This window comes from Fulmarus glacialis, unplaced genomic scaffold, assembly GCF_000690835.1.
Source record: "Fulmarus glacialis isolate BGI_N327 unplaced genomic scaffold, ASM69083v1 scaffold8974, whole genome shotgun sequence".
Classification (NCBI taxonomy): Eukaryota; Metazoa; Chordata; class Aves; order Procellariiformes; family Procellariidae; genus Fulmarus; species Fulmarus glacialis.
This window is the reverse complement of record NW_009208644.1, coordinates 7,393-24,237: the sequence shown is the minus strand read 5'-3', so window position 1 is coordinate 24,237 and position 16,845 is coordinate 7,393. Positions and strand designations below refer to the sequence as shown.

The following is a 16,845-nucleotide window of genomic DNA, read 5'->3' as shown; positions in this document are numbered from 1 at the left end:
TGTCTATTTTTGGAACAGGCACGTGGACAAAGCCACCTCCTGATTTCAAAACAAAAGGGATGAAAGTAACTGCAGGGGCCCAGCGGAATTACAAGTCGGGAATAAGCAGTAGGCTGTGCAGTGCATGCCAGAAAGCAGATCTGATTTGCTCAAAATTTCACCTGAGCTGATATCCGGGCGAATGTGGCATGACCCACAGAACTGCTCCTTCCCTGAACTGGAAGAAAGTGTTTCCATACTCTCTAAAGTACACCCGTTGCAGCCTGAAGAGAAGAAAGTCAGACAGAAAACCAGCACAGTGGCTCAGATGACTGTTCAGCAGCCAGAGAACATCACTCGTTACCCAGTGGCTTCCAGCGAGGAGGTGTTGCAAGTCACTACTTCGAACACCTCGCGCGTCAGCAAAGCCCAGACCCCCGCCGGTGCTAGCTGCGGGGGTTTCTGCCCGTTTCCTCCAAGGGGGACTAGCAGCAGAACATGCCAGAGAACGGCTGGGACAGGTCTCCCGCGTGCTCCTCCCGCCTGTTACCTGGCCGGTTATCTGTGGGTGGCGACAAGAGGTCTCTCATTTGTGCGTCTTTCAGGCCTTCCGCCCACTGCACGTCCAGAGTTCGGAGTAAAGGACAACTGGAACTACAAAGTGCCGACACTGCTATCCATGAGCACCCTGATAAGAGCAGGTCTCGAAGACCTGCAGATACAGAAGAAGTTGGAGCATGTGGCCTCTCCAGAGAGACATCCGCGGTGATCTCTGCTACCACGCACAGGTCAGGTGAAGCCCGGTGCCGCTCTGATGAACAATCCCAGCACTCCAGGGCAAGCAGGGACCCCGTAAACCTCCTCCTGCCCAGCTCTCCGTCTCTCCCACCAGCTGGAATGTCATTACTGTGGGTGAGAGCAGACCCCCACCACCCCCTCCGCTAATCACGTCAGCACAGGCACTTGCCACAGCAACCTGTTGATGAAGTCCCGTCTCAAATGAGTTTACCTAGCTTGTCAAGTAGTCACAACATAACTAATTTTGGGCCCGTTTTAACCCGCCGATGCTTCACTCCTACGTATCTACTCCTCTCCTAGGACACCCGGATCCCTACAGACATTCCTCAGAGATTGCAGTTTATATACAAACTGGTTTGCTAAATGGAGTGAAGTGGTCAAAAAACATCACTTACCTGGCAGTCTGTTGATAAGCCAACTCAGCTGCTTTTTAGATATATTTGTCCAGCTAAGATCAAGGGTTACAGGCTGTCTCCTAATAATGCCACTAAGCATAAGTGGAGTGATGGATTTACAATGGTTTAAATCTATTTTGGTCCATAATCTTTTGTCACAGCACCTACCCAAAAAGAAAAAAGCCAACAGCCCTTAATTTGGCACTTGTTTTGATTTCTTCAAGACTTTAAAAGGTGTCATTAAACAGTAGGGAAAATGACAGCATTTAACTGAAAATAGCAAAAATAAGGCTGAGCGATGCTAAGATAAGCACACCACCACACAATGTTACGTAGGTTTGAAGTTTCTCCATCAAATATATCATGCAATAAAGCATGGAATTATTTCCACAGAATTACAAGTGTCAACAACTTCGGATCCCATTTTAAGTCATCACAGCACTTACTAAAATCCATTTTCTAGCCTGAAGACAACCCACACCTTGCTTACCTTCTGAATATAAAGACTGGTTTTAAATATTACTGTCCTAATTTCCCCTGTGCCTTCCTTACTTAAAACCAATGAATTTTGTAAAACAGATTCCTCCCCTCCTGCTTGGTGCTTTTGTGTTATTCCTGTCTACATGGCTTAGGTGTTTTTACACTCTCTTTGTGATTCTTTAAGGGCAACAAGCAAGAAGTCCTAACTATGCAGGCTTCTGCATTTTCTCATTTTTTCCATTAAAAAATACTGCACTTACATGGAAAAGGCATTTACCAGCTTTCTGTGACACCAAGAAGCCCACGAAGGAAGCACTCCACACACATCTTCTTGCACCGAATTATCAACCTCTCAACCTTTCTGTCATTTACCCAGTTTGTTACTAGACTGTGCTAGAAAGGAGCCTCTGTTACAACCTGCCCATCTGTGTGCTCATTACAGTTGAATGCGAGATGACAGCCAACAAGAGACGTTACTGCAAGTTCAGTGAAACATATAAATCTGTCGACTAATGCTTCCTGCTGCCATACAGTCACCGACTGTGTCAATGTTCACACTCTGGTACCCCGGGCACCAAACAGACACACTGTGAGTAAATACGATAATGAAGGATTCCTCCATCAGCTCTGCCGGTACGGAACACAGCGAACGGGATCGCTTTCCACGTACCCTCTTTGGGGAAACAATCAGCATGGACCTTCTGAGGAGAACACCGAGGGCACTGGGAGATCTTCACTATATCTCAATAGATATTTAATAGCTGAACTGAACAAACAACTGCATTAGCAGTCAGCAAGTCCTGCGGGCAGAATGACACCGAGACTTAGCATGACCTAGACTGGCTGTTCCAGCAGGCAAGAACATTGTGGTGTCTAACTACAGAACAGGCTGCTCTGGGGCGTTACAGCCCCGGCAGACTGACGCCGATGCTGACACACGCGCATACACACACACACAATTCCCATCAGAAATGCTGGGAACTGCTGTTTCTGAGAAAGCACCAGAAGACATGCTACTTCTTTAGACACTGCTGGTCACCCCTTCTCCTTGCGCTCAACAGAGCATCAGTGACGACCTGCACACCTCTCCTAGGAGGTGTTAGTGCCTCCGTCACCCTCTTCCCTTTTGAGTCCATCCCGCTACACGTTACACCTAGCTCGGTTTCCCGCCCTCCTTACCATCTGTTCCAGGTCTTGCAAACTCTCATACAGATGCACAAGTCTCTATGACTGAGGTAGCTAAAGACAGCCATCCAGACTTCCCTCTGCATCACGTGGGCTGCCCCGTCATCCAGGGGGAGCGAGTCCGGAGGGGGGCTGATGGGAGGTGGCCGGATAACGTGTCGTTCCATCTGAATGCATTTGGGAGGAGAGAGCGAAGGCGGTGGCCGGGTTATTCCCCGAGGTGTGCTTCGCAGGCTGGGGATGAGCTGGTGCCTCAGCTCCCGGGGAGTCCCGTTTAACCCTTTGCTGAACCTATGGAGTCTCTCGCTGTTGTTCAAAGCACGCTTAGGTTCCTCATTCTCGCTCTCAGGTTCAGATTTGATGGGTTGGTGATTCTCATTGGCAAGGCTGTTCTCGGTTTTTTGGATCTCCTGGTTGAGCTCCTTGCTGAGCTCCTTGCTCAGTTCCTTATTGGGAAGCCGCCTTTTCCGCCTCATCTTGAACTTCTTCTTGTCCCTGGGCTCGGCACCCTCCGTACTGGGACCTGCAGTGGGCGAGCTGGACCGTGACTGGTCGCTATCCTTGGACCTGGGAGGTGCTTCTGGCAGGTCATCCTCTGGCTCCTGCTTGAGGCGCCGCAGGGGTTTGATCATGGCAGTTCGGTCATCTGGAGCCTTCCACGATCGCCGCTGAAAAGGAAGAGACAAAGGCTGACTATTCGAGCAAGAACGTACTCAGCAATACTTCACATGCTGATGCTCCACACAGGCAGCCCTGCCCGGGGGTCGGGCTGCCTGCCAGCCCTGAGCACAAGGGTACATTCACTGGCCAAAGGTATCAAGTTCAAGTGCCATCATGGATGAGGAGTCCAGCTATTGGCTCTCCGGGCTCCAAGAGAGTGATAAATGCATTTATTCACCATGCATAATCCTGCAGATTTAAGGGCCTTATTACACAGTGGACAATTTATATACAGAAGATTAGCAGCATACTATAGACAGCTTTTTCCCCAGCAGGCCAGAAGAAACCGGCTTGGGACACATTCACTGGGCACCCACTTTAAAGACTGGCTGACGTGTGTTCAGGCCCAACGGCCAAGACCTCCTGAATCGCAATCACCGACTCACACTGTGGCTGTGCTGTTGTGGCCCTTACCGCTGGATACTCACAGCCTCGTTTAATTACGCGTTAGCTGCTCCTTTACATCCTGCTAAACTCTGCTCGACTTCTCAAGCTTCCCCCACCTCCGGTGGATATGGAACGGGGAATCTGACTGACAGGTCTGACACACTGTTAGCCTGACGAGACCCCACGCTGACACAATCTCCAACGCAACGCAGGCTGGCAGGGGTTAGCTGGCACCTTCTTCCCTGCCCCAGTCGCTGTTCGTAACAGCAAACTCCACTTCACTTGCTCACATTAATCAAATCTCTCTTTAATGCACACCAGAAGCACAAGAGATGTACAAACTAAGACCAGGGAAGACTTCAAGTCTAATCTGATCACTACAAGCAGGAAAGAAGCCACCAACTGTTAAAATGAAATAGGTCTAACAACAAGAGATCTGGACTGGCAGGAAAAAGAGAACTGCTGTGAACACACTTGTTATATCAGAAGGTCTACGCTTTCACAATAAACTAATTGGATCAAGTCAGTGGATGCGCTCCTATGCTTCAGACTGCAGCGCCCAGCAGAGAAAGCTGATCACCCTGTCTTTAAATTAACATATTGTAAAGGGAGAGGTCACAGTAAGTTAATGACAGGTTAGAATAAAAAAATTACATCATCAGACTACTGTCAGCTTGCAGCATCCTTCACACAGGGTACCGACGAGCGCTTAAAGTTTTGGACTCCTGTTATCGTGCCACATTGAGAGAGGTAATCGGTACTTGCGTGCCAGGTTATCCCTGGCTCCCTTGGGTGCCAGCGGGGGACTGCAGGGATGTGCTATGGTACAGAATGCTGAGGGGTTGTGTGGCAGGGGCAAGATTCAACCACACAGGAAGAGCGAAACATCAGTATAGAAACAGAATTTTATTCCTTGGGTCATCAAAACACAGCTTGCTTCTGTATTTTAATATGGGACAACAGAACGGAAAATATAAAACCAGACACTGCAGCTAAACTATCCCGAAGTGTAAAGGTTTCCATGGAGAGATATTCTGTAGTTTCAAGATGTAAATGCGATAATAAAAATGCCTGCAGTGACACAAGGACACGACTGATAGAGAAACTGGCTCACATTCAGCTCACATGAGGAGAGGGGATTATAAGAGATTGAGAACACTTCTATTAAAAAGGCAAAGTACCTTCTTCCTGAAGAGTTTCTCTTCTTTTCCAAGTTTTAGCTGTTGGAAGAAAGAAAAGTAAAAACCCCAAAACATGACATTTGTTGTGCTGTCTGATGAAGGTTTGGTGATCCACAGCGCCTTCCTCACACACTGGGGGGTTTTCATGGAGCAATTCAAGCCATCCATAAACGCTGTAGTGAGTCCATAAGGAAAGCATGGCCAGAAAGCAGATATGCATAAACTGGTCTCGTGAATTTTCTTCTCTCGTTCCACCAAAGCAACCCCAATCCCTACATTTACTGTACTGTAGCATTCCCGCTGTCAAGCCTCGCAGGGCGGACTGACTGCCACTCCTCGTGAACTACACATGCAATACAAAACCAGCCACTGATTCTGATTTTAAAGCCATCGGCCATTTACTCATGAGACACGTGAAATCTAGGTCCTCATTTCCACCTCTGCAAACCAGCATTTCTGTATATCACAAGTACCATATTTCGCAATCCACAAGACAATTCAGAGTGTCCCTGCCTGGCCCAAGAGCTCCGACTGTTAAATTCAGGGAAAAGCTGTCTACATCGCTGTCGTGAGCAGCTCCTCCTCCCTGCAGGCTACAGGTGTCATTTCTAAAGGTCCTCTGATGGGTTACGAGTATTGTACGTCCCTGAATCAGCCACAAAACAAGCTGCCATGCGCCACCAAGTGGATAAAGATGAAAAAGTTTCCATTAAAAATTGATTTTCACCTTGTTCCTACTCCAAGCACCTTGTAAAGGCTTTTCAGTTAAAGTGGGTTTTCTAGTATTTTGAATAAAACAACAGCCATAGCCCAGTATTTTCGGCCTCTGAACGTCAACCCGAGTGTCGCTGCTCAAACTACCGTCCTGCTAGACTAGCAGCTTTCAGAAAGGAAGGTAAAACATCTCAGTTTCTTTTGTAACAATCTGCGATTTCAAGATGAGCTATAAGCCAGAAGGCAAGAGACATCAGCCGCAACCAGCCCACGCGCATCTGTGTAAGTACATGAAAAGAGGTTTTGTCATACCCGCTTTCTCATAGGGGGTTCCTGGGGTTTCTCAAATTTCCTTTTCCTCCACAGATGCACTTCATCTGACTTTCTCCTCAGTATTGAGTCAACTTGAGTCTTTTTGGAATGTTCCTCTGATTTCCGCCTGGGAGTTTCTTCACAATCCCCTTTCCGTTTTGCAGCATCTGTTACTTCCTTATTGTCTCTGTTCATTTTCTGTTCCTTCAGCAATGAGCCTGGGAGATTTGATGCGTATTTGAATCCTGGTCCGCGCTTTTGCTTGTACGCCAAAGAGACACAAAACACAAACAAACTTTATATCTTATGCCTTTCTCAGCTCTTTAAGTTGCCTGCAACACTGGTGGGTTGATCACTTTGTAACAGACAAAATAATTAGCAAGGAGTTAAGAATAAAGGAGTTTCAACTTTCATGAAGTTTTTTTTGTAACAACACACTTGCCCTGTCTGTCTCAGTTTGCAAAGAAATAATGTTTCACTAATTCCAACTGACACTTCAGGTTTTGCATAATTGCTTGTGGATTTTATTTTTTTAAAAAAGTATTTTCATCTTAGAAATTAACACGCAGCAGTGCACAGAACTAACCTAAATATTCCCCAGGTTTTGGGTGAAGTGTTGGTACATGAAACAAGAATACAAAAATTATTAAAGAATGGAAAGCCATCAGCTTATTTTCTTCAACTCAACTGAATTAAGCACAAAATCAAAAGCTGGTATTGGGCAAAATTATATCTACAAGCCAGAGGGAATGCTTGAGATTTTGTATCTTATTCCAGCACCACTTATTCCCATTAAACTCACTTTTCCAGTTTTCCCTGCATGGTTGCACTTTGGACACTCCCAGCAGTTCGGCAGCTCATCGTTAACCACACCATCCGATTCCTTCACCTGGTAAAAGAGAGGCACAACTCAATTCACAATCGTGCTGCAAAAGGCTGCAAAAGTCTACAGGTAGATCATTTAGAGGCATTTTGTACAGCTCAATTTTCTCTGATCGACTGCTGCCCTCCCAATGGCTGCAGAAAAGAAACCCAGATCACCGCAGGTGCTGCACCATCCTGCTGGTGCTGAGCAAGCCCTCGGCCCTGCACAACTGCCCTTCTGATGATGCCAACAGGGGAGGAAAGCATGCTGGCCAAATTGGTATTTGACAAAGGTCTGGGCTTTTTATGAAGGTCACTGACAATCCCAATTAACACAGGGCACATTCTGCTCTTGCAAAAAGCCAAAACAACAAAAGCCACCTCAACAACCCAAACCAAAACCCCCAAAACCCAGGACTGTAATCAGGCCATCTCCTAACATCCTCCCACACCACTTATTTGAAAAGTTTGTCCTGTCCTGTGTCCCCCCGTGCCCCCTGGAGCAAGGCACAGTCTGATCTTTTAATAGGAAGGGATTTTTCCCATACACACATTCTCACATACATTAATACTGTTCGGCATTTTTAGAAGCAAAGCACCCTGCTCTGTAATCAAGTGTTCCTTAAAAGATTTTTCTTTATGGATCAGAACTAGCAGTCCCATGCCTCCAGCCCTCAAGCCCATGTGCCAATAAAAATGATGGTTGCCAAGTCAGCTAGAGAACAGGCACTTCCATTCAGAAGACTGGACACGTGAAGGCATTTTTCGTTTCCCACACCCACAGTTACCCTAGCGTAAGGAAGAGAAATGCTTACTACTTCACTACCTCTGAGAGACTGTGACATTTTGCTCTTTGAAAGAGAAGACGCACACTCAGTGTTGTTACACTACAATAAAAGCACAGTCCTGCCCTACGCAGTTGAAAAGCTGCTGGTTTCTGAATTTCCATACAGGAGCCCACATTACTTTCCAAACAGGAGATCGGTGATTCTGAAAAGGCATTTCTGTGAATGAAACTGAGGATGAAAAGTAGAGCTAAGGTAAAAACACCCTCCACACAAACACATACGCTCACTGATGGCACATTCACATTTAAGAGTTTAGTTATATATTTAGAAATAAGCCTTGGGGAGGAGGGGGGGAAAGAACATTAATTTATTTCTATTATAGACAACATAAACATGGTAAAGTCAAGACAAATAGCTAGGCATTGGCATCAGCAGCACAGTAGCAGGAGACTGCGGCTGAAACAGGCAGGGGCAAAGATCTGCAGATTTTTCACGTTTCTGAAACATTTCCTTCTCTCCTCCCAGCTCAGCGAAAACACACTAGCTGTGCAGGATCAAGCCCTGGTTTTAGGGGAACTGCTTCCTCAAGCCCCCGAGCCAGACAGCAGCCATTCTAGTTTCACCATCTAGCGAGAGTGATGGTGTGTCAGTCTCTCTCAGCAAGTCTTCTGGAGTTAATAAATGAGTAAATGAAGTGGGCAGAATTTAAATACTGGTTTTATCACAACTGTGTGCCTTTGAACCTTCTTTCCCATGGTAGGTGTAAGATACTCCAGGAGTTGTTGTATACATCTCTGCCTCAGGGGAACAATTCCTGGCCTAAGCCCAAGTTGGGAACAAGTTATTTCCTGCACCGAATATAGAACAAATGCTACTAAAGGGAAAGCATTACAGCTCTGTCCCTTCTGTGAAGTTTAAGGAACTGAACAGATGTGAGGAACTGTAAGCAAACTAATTAGACACACACAAACCTGCCACTGAATCAGTCCCAAGCCTTTCACGCTGGGTGGGAGCCAGTTCTGAGTGTTTGCTACAAAGAGCAGGTGGGTGCCTGAGCCACAGCGTGAGGCATCTTCAGAAACGTACCTGCAGCACGAGGTCAGCAATTCAGAAAGTCTAAACATGAGACTACGCTACTGTGAAGTCTTCTTGTTAGGGAATATGGAGACCCCAGGATGCTGATCTGACATCGCTGAGTGAGAGCCATGAATTCTGGCAGTGCCAAGACTGAAACAACATCGGCAGCGAGACACACCTGGGCTGAACCCATGGGCAGCAGTGCAGCTGTGCTGGAAGAGGTCCTTGTACTTCTGCTGTTCTGACAGGGCACCTAAATATTCACCTTTTCCATCATTATCACTATATCCATCTAAGATGAAAAAGAACAGGCTCCTACTGGGGAAAACAACCCCCTTCTCTTAAGGAGACAACATCAGATACTGCACTCACTCACACGTGCTAACCAGCATTACTCGCAATTTGACATGTAACAAGAAAAACCCATCAGTATCAGTTCAACTCAAACGATCTGTAACAACAAAAGGCAATATTCCTTCAAAAATCTCTAGCTCCCTCTGGAAACAATGCTGAGCTTGTGAAATGCTCGCCAAAACCGTTTTCATAAGGAACTCTTCAGCAAAACGCGCATTTGTGTTGGTATTGTTTTTTCAAGGAAAGAAGCATGGCAGAAACCTCCCATGAGACTTCTCAGTACGTGGAACATCCTGGCTGTCCTTAGTGCGGTTCCAACGCGAGCACCTAATGTGCTCTGGTACCCAGGGCTCCCCCAGCAAGAGGCACCCACAGAAGCCCCTCAAGGCTGCAAGTGTGTCAGACCACAGACGCACCTGAGCTGCCCTTAATCTCCTCAAAGAGGTCATCTTCTGACACTGTTTTTCCACGGAGAAAACGCACCACGAACTTGTACAGCCGAATCAGGAAGCTGGAAGAGGATGGACTTCAAACTAGGAACAACCTGCCCTGGAGTACAAATTAGCCAGTGCATGCGCCCAACTACTCCACAAGCTTTGGAGATGCATCTTGGAGGGAATTCACTCCACACAGGAATAAGCCAGGAAAGGACACTCCTCCCCTTCACTGATCCAGTTTATTCCAGCCTCCCCCAAAAGTACGTTTGCCAGACATTTAATTGGAGATGACCGACAATTCACACGTGCTGCCTATTTACTGAGTAGGACAGGAAGGGACTTTCTCTTGGTGGACAGCAGAAGCAGCTGCCCTGGGGCTGCGTCTGCATTCAAAGGCGCTTCCCACAAGGACTATTTATGGGCTCCATCCCCGGGGCTTAAGCCCACGTCAAGGGCTCGAGCAACATGCAAACATGGCAACAAATTTTTGTCTTGCAGAAAATCATGGAACCCGGGAACAAAGAGCAAGGAGGGAACCAAGGAAGAGGCTCCATTTTGTTTTTGCTGTTCTCCGGTGCATAGTCTCATCTCGCCTTCCGAGACGATTCTGAAATCCTACTGGTGCCCTTTGTCTCAGTAAATAAACAGTACCAGTTATCCCACCGTTCCAGCTCAACAGAAGCACTGAGAAATGAAAATACAAGACGCACAAGGCACACTAAGTCTCCCACTGCTAAATTTTCAGAAATACCCGAAGCTACATTGTTCCTAGTTACCAAAACAGCACTCAGAACACCACATATGCATAAAAGAACAAACAGCACTTGCTTGATTTCACAGATCTGACCCACATCCTGTGCAACTAGTCCCAAATGTGGCATGGGGAGAGGAAACCGTACTTGAACTGCCACTAGACAACAATCACGTCCTCTGGACTCAGCCACGAAGCATCACTGACACTGCAAAGTGAGAGACGGGGGAGCGCAGGGCATTTTCAGGAAGGATTGGAATAGCAAAGCAGCAGCTACAAGGCAAAATTGAGGTACCTCTGAAAAGGAGCAGCTCCTTCCCTTGCTTCATCAACCCCCGAAGCCTTATTTTAAGCAGAGCCAAGCAAGCAAAGCTCCCTTTCAGAGCCCATCTGTGGCAGGAGCTGTGAGCACCAATTTCATGAATCAGGGAGACAGCCACAGTTCTGGTTTGCCAACTACCTACTTTCTGCTCTAATAAATGACACACACATAGCTTGGTGCAAGACTACGTACAGCACAAGAAAAATAAAAGGCCAGGAGAGCGTCACCCCGGGCCTGCATAAAGAACATACCTCTCCTCCCAGAGATCCCAGAAGGGCCAAAAGCTGCTTTCTGGGGCATGGTGTGTCAGAACACATTTGCTTTGGCAAATCACTTTAACCATAAACAAATCAGCAACAGGAAATGGCTGATCAGCTGAAACCAACCAGCTCTGGAGAAAGGCGGCTTCTGAACACTAATACACAAAGATATGCCCAAAATGACACTTTTATTACCAGCAAAGAATATAGTTGCTCACAGGACTCAAGTCAGCCAAGGGTGAGCACTCCTGCAGCCTGAAACTCGCTCAGTTTGTTCTCTAGAGCTGCTGTCTTCCTACTGCAACTTTCGCTCGTAACATCTTTAAAGCCAGCTGCCACTGAAAGGCACATCCGTGCCTGGACAAACATGAACAGCAAACTACTCGTTTGTACTTTGTGGGACACAGGAAGGAGCTACCGATATGCGGATTGTGACTAACTCATCCAAAAGTATAGGGATTTCTCTGTCCTCTTGAGCTTCCCATCCCAACTGAAACTACTCACTTCCCTAAACAAGAGGCAAAAAAGAAAGAAAAACAAAACAAAAACCCACAAGACATTTGCATGCACACACATTTCGGAGGCTGTCCAAAGCAAGAGCCTCTGCTTACAGGGGATGCTGTTACATCAAAGGATCCCCGCCTGCCAGTCAGGGCTGCGCGTGCCACGGCTGTCACCCTGCTTCTCACACCAACTCTTTTTGCTCACTTAAGTTTCCAAAGATGAAAATGTGAAAGCTTTCCAATTTCTGTGCACTACTTCTACATTAAGGTGATAACTAATCCAGTTTTTGTTTCCAACATGTACTCACCTTAAGGCATCCTGGGTGTATGATTTCATTACAAATGGAGCATTCCATTAGCATGAGATTAAACTTGCTCTCCTCCTCTTCCACAGTGTCCTCTTTCCCAGCTTCTCCGCACACCAGACACACAGCAGTATGAGGCAACACCGGCTGTTTACACATATCAGGAAGAAGTCTTGATCAGGACACGGAAGACATATGGAAACAGAAGAACTCAATGTGCATTTACAGTATCCTCATTTCAAAGAGGACATAAACAGGGATTAATTGTGCAAACTGCTGAAGGCTCCAGCCCAGCAGAGCAACGAAGGCAAGAAAAACAATCGGGGCTGGGTACCCAGACCAAGCATCACAGGACATGTTTCATGGAATGAAAGTGCCCTCCCTGTAGCAACAGATTCATGAGGCACCCCAGGGATGGATGAAAATGCTTTTTTTGTGGGTCCCTTGAATCCGTGAGCTGACACAGACATTGGCATGCAAGTCACCTCACTAGTGTACAATGGGAGGGAAAAGAAGTAACCTAGAACATCACTATTCACATCCATTAAGCTTCACAATCTGACTAGCAATTTGGCAGCTCGCTCCCTTTACAAGCAGGGCAGACAGATGTTATGGGACCCAGTCCAGGTCTCATGGCAAGCCAACAACAGAACCAAGAACAGACCTTTTCCTGACTGACAATCTATTATCTAGGGCCCTGCTCCCAACCTGAACATTGCAAAAAGCACTGCACAGACACTTAAAAAGAGAATTCCTCTCCTGCAAGTGTCACAAGTGAGAAGCATACTGATTTTTTTCTGTCTTTTGCTGAGGCAGAAAGGGAACTGCAGCATCTTACATATCTGTCACCCATGTCAAAGCACTGAATGCCAGTCTAATTAAAAAGCCACCTTTGTGCTAACGAGGAACAAACTTCTGGTTTGTGGCAAAAAGGTATAAGTCTCATTACAAGAAAGAAAAGGAAGATCCTTATAAGAAGCTGGCTGTAATGTGAAATGCAATCAATCAGGTTGCAAGTCCTTAACTCTTGAGCAGCCAGAGATGTGGCTTTTCATGGTAAGGATCTCTTGTAGATGGAGTGAATAAAACCCATAAGCGGATACTTGCACACCAGACCAAATCTATGCAGCAACAGTGCATTCTTCGGCAAGTTTCAGATAGGGAAAAACCTAGCTATACTAAGCCATTACAGAGTACAGCGTGCTGACCCACACACCAATATCTGATACATTAGCTACGGCAACACTTTCCTGCTTTCTCATGCCAGTACTTACCCACGCTCCATTTTAAAAGCATTTTGCAAATGCTATTTAATTCCCACCTTTCCTCCAAGCACAGGAATCCCCACAATCCCATTCCACCAGCAGGTAAACCAGAGAAAAGCTAAGTTGTCCAGAGCCATAAGAGCTCTGTCCACTTGTTTTGTCCTATCTCCCACACGACAAGTATTTATATCCACACACAAGAACAAACATCCCAGGAGCAGTACAATTTTTCTTGCTGGGAGCAAGGGTGTCTAGGGAATCTCCTCTGTGTCCCAACTAGCCCCGTCCCACTGACGGGCTGGAACAGCAGCCATGCTGTCACAACTCGTCCTCCCAGCACAGGGCCCCCACACTCCCTTCAGACCTATTCAATGCAGCATAAAGCGTCCCAGGCACTCCCGTTTCCTTTCTTGATTGAACTAGTGATGCAGAGGAGTTTCCTGTTCTCTGAACGGCAGTACAGGCTCTCTTAAGGCTTCCGAGTTTAATGAAAGTCTGTGTCTAGTTAATATTGTCAATGTCATTAACCAGACGAAAGCACAAACCCAGAACTGTAGGGATCATTACTTCCACAGAGCCTTGCTTCGGTGTTCTGCGGGGTTTTTTTTTGGCTAGAAGCTGTTGGATAGGTACCACAATATATTACTACTGCAATTGTTAGAGAACATAATGAACAAGAGTAAAGACAATAGGATTGCTTATAGAAATGTAAAGCACCATTAAAAGTTACAACAGTTCAACTTGTTAATTTTCTGTGCTTTTGCTGGTCTAAGAAAGTTTGTAATACTCCCCCTGCTATTTACACCAATGGGAACCTACAAAAAACAGAGAGGTCATCTTCAGTGTGTGCAAGGGTGGGACAAGGAATCAGAGTACCCTGGCTACAAAGCCCTGTACTCCAATCACAGCTCCTGGAAATAAAACTGCAGATACCAAGAAGAAAAATACTTCTTCATTAGAAGAAAGGGGATGAGAGGATGACTAAACTCAGCCAGAAGAGAACCCAGTTCATCTCCAAAAGGCTCCGTGTGTTTATCAAGAGTGAAACAGCTTAGTATGAAAGTTTCCTTCATCAGTCAGGACAAGAAAGCACACTGCAGTCCTAATTTAATCCCTCCACTAAAAAGGCAGCACGATTTCACTATTTCTTCCCCCTGGAGAATAATAAATTCTTCATCCATGCTGTTCAATTCATGCCACACTCCAGGAAATCAAGTGTTCAAAGAAAAGACACTTGAGCTGCAAAAGCACTCTGCAGAAAGGTAGATATTCTTTGTACTTTACTGAAAGATCCAGCAGAGCTGAATCCAATCCTCTATGTCAAGAACAGTGCATGGCTTAGAACAGGACATGGAGTGAGCAACCAGGACCAACTACTGGAAATCTTAAGTGCTTATCAGTTTTTTATCAGTGTCAGACCAAGTCATTTAATGCCTCCACTTCAGTCTCCTCATCAGAATTAAAGGAAAGAAAAAAAAACGCAACTAAGTGAAAGGAACTGTAACAAGAGTTAGAGAGAAATCAGTACAGATGGAGTGATATTTCAGTTATGAATAAACAACATTCCTTTCCTTAAAAAAAAAAAACAACAGAAAACCAAACCCTCAACAACAGCATATTCAAGACCTTCCAAAGAACTAAGAGAAAAGCTAAAGCTAACTTTTACCCTTGAATGGGAGCACCGTGGACATGAGACCTGAGGAGAAGCTCCACAACAGTCAGTATGAAAGCAACAGATTCAAAAGATGCTTGGACAACTTAATGGAAGATTAATCTGTCAGTATTTGTTAAATACAAAGCTATCACTTATGACTCAGGAAGCTTCTAAGCAATGTATCACAGGAGCCCAGGAAACTGTCTGACTGTCTGCTTGCCCTGTCCTGATGTTCATCCCCCAACAGCCATTCCCAGTCCCTGAGGAAGACAAAACCCTGGCTTGATGACTCTTCAGCTCATCTGGATCAGATCCCTCCTATACGCCTAGGTAATAGCAAACAAATTGAAATTAAGGTCTCAAGTAGCCTGGGGCTGGGGTCACCGATGCCAAAATCTTGGAGGATCAAGATTTCTCCGTATCTTAATTTGTTTAACTAGTTAAGATGGTAAAGATAGTTGCAAGGCAGCTTTTCTCAGGAAATTCAGAGATCCAAACAGGCCTCTTTTCCCTTTGAATCAGAACTTCCCACTCTTCCCCTTCTCCCCCAAATTCCAGAATTTCAGTGTGATTTGAGTGCCAATTTCTGGTGTACTGTCATCTCCACATCTACCTTCTATATTACTGAGAACAAAAGCTGTGCTACTAAGTTTTAGGAGCATTCTGGTTTAAGACTGGAGGTGTGTGTGTGAAAAGTGATGGGAAGAAGAGATCTGAACTGAGAGGGCCGGGATTACGCTGTTTTGCCTGATGTGCTTTAGAGACTACTCAGAACAGAGTTCTCGGTTCCACACCTTGTCACCAGGAGACAGACATAGGAAAGAAATCTCCAAACGAATTGTAGCAACAGATACACTTACTGCAATACACTGCCTCATAATGCAGGACTGTTTCATCCTGCCAGGTCCCCCAAATTTCTTCATGTCTTTGCAGAAGTGACACTCGCCGCACTCTGTCCGCAGACACGCCTCGCACTTGCGGCATCGCGTCCTCCTCCGACGTGCTCCAGCGGTTGTCCGATTAGCCGCGAGCTTTACTGCAGAAGCAGTGCCCAGTTTCCCTTTCGGCCGTCCGACTGCCCTGTTCTGAAAGAGCCAGACACACAAGGTTAATTGCACATCCCACTTACCATCTAAACTACAGAACTTCCTTGGACAGGAGTTGTATACATCTTAGATGTAAAAATGACACGTATCAGAATTATACACAGATAGGTAATACTCAGCAGATACATACGATCACTCTTATAGGTAAAGGAGTTCCATTACCTTTTCAAGAAAAGATGCATTGTAAAAAGACAAAGAAACCAAGGCATAAATGAGAGATCCCAAACCTATAGCAAGCCCACTTCAACAGGAGGGCAGGGAGAATCAATTTACGCACAATGCAGGACCAAGTCCCAAGTGACGTGCTTGGCTGAGGTCAAGAGATGATCTGTGCCATTGCTGAGCTCTGGGCTAGGGAGCTCTTAGAATTGTGCTCAGGTTAAGCCAGAAGGTCTACTTTCCTCCACTGGAAGTAGAAGAATCCAAGGAGACAGCAAAAGCAATTTTGAGGTTAGGTACAGCAAAGAAACACTCAGCAGCAATGGCTCAAGCCTCAGCAATCTCCGTAAAAAAAACCAGCAGCGTATGAATACTGCCAAGCGATAAAGTAGGAAATAAAAGACAAATACTACAAAATCCTTCCAAAGTAGCACCCCTCATATCCAGTACTAGCAAGTGCTCGAAAACAGAACACTAACTGATGCTGTGCAAAGGCTAAAAAGGGTATCCCAGGTCTAGATTTCAATGACCTTTAAGACAGAAGCTAAAGGAGCACGAAAAGGTTTTAAATGATTAGGTTAACTGCAACATACTCACTCTGGATATCTAAATTTCATGTTCTCATCAGAAACGCCCTGTTATACACAAGAACTTACAGCTCAAGCCAAAGATCGCTAAATACCATGTAATTGTATGGGGCTAATTACGCAAGAATTGGCTTGGCTTATTCTTACCACTGACAGCTTTCTCCATAAAGATGATAATAATAGGACTGCAAAGTTCATGTGGTTTAGTATTTATACAATTTTTCCACTTTCTGCACATCTCAGCATATGACTGACAGACCAG

The 16,845-nt window shown here is 45.7% G+C and overlaps 1 protein-coding gene across 1 annotated transcript in view; it reads right to left on the bottom strand.

The window, feature by feature from the left end:
- Window positions 1–15,810, bottom strand: part of KDM2B (lysine (K)-specific demethylase 2B) — a 17,741-nt gene extending 1,931 nt beyond the window's left edge. The window contains exons 1-8 of the mRNA XM_009576559.1: window positions 15,592–15,810; window positions 11,816–11,959; window positions 6,954–7,040; window positions 6,152–6,412; window positions 5,126–5,164; window positions 2,832–3,505; window positions 1,173–1,336; window positions 530–691 (exon numbers count right to left, since the gene is read on the bottom strand). Of these exons, the coding sequence (XP_009574854.1) occupies window positions 530–691; window positions 1,173–1,336; window positions 2,832–3,505; window positions 5,126–5,164; window positions 6,152–6,412; window positions 6,954–7,040; window positions 11,816–11,959; window positions 15,592–15,654 (1,594 nt within the window). The 5' untranslated portion in view covers window positions 15,655–15,810. The remainder of the gene's footprint in view (window positions 1–529; window positions 692–1,172; window positions 1,337–2,831; window positions 3,506–5,125; window positions 5,165–6,151; window positions 6,413–6,953; window positions 7,041–11,815; window positions 11,960–15,591) is intronic.
- Window positions 15,811–16,845: the final 1,035 nt, after the last annotated feature.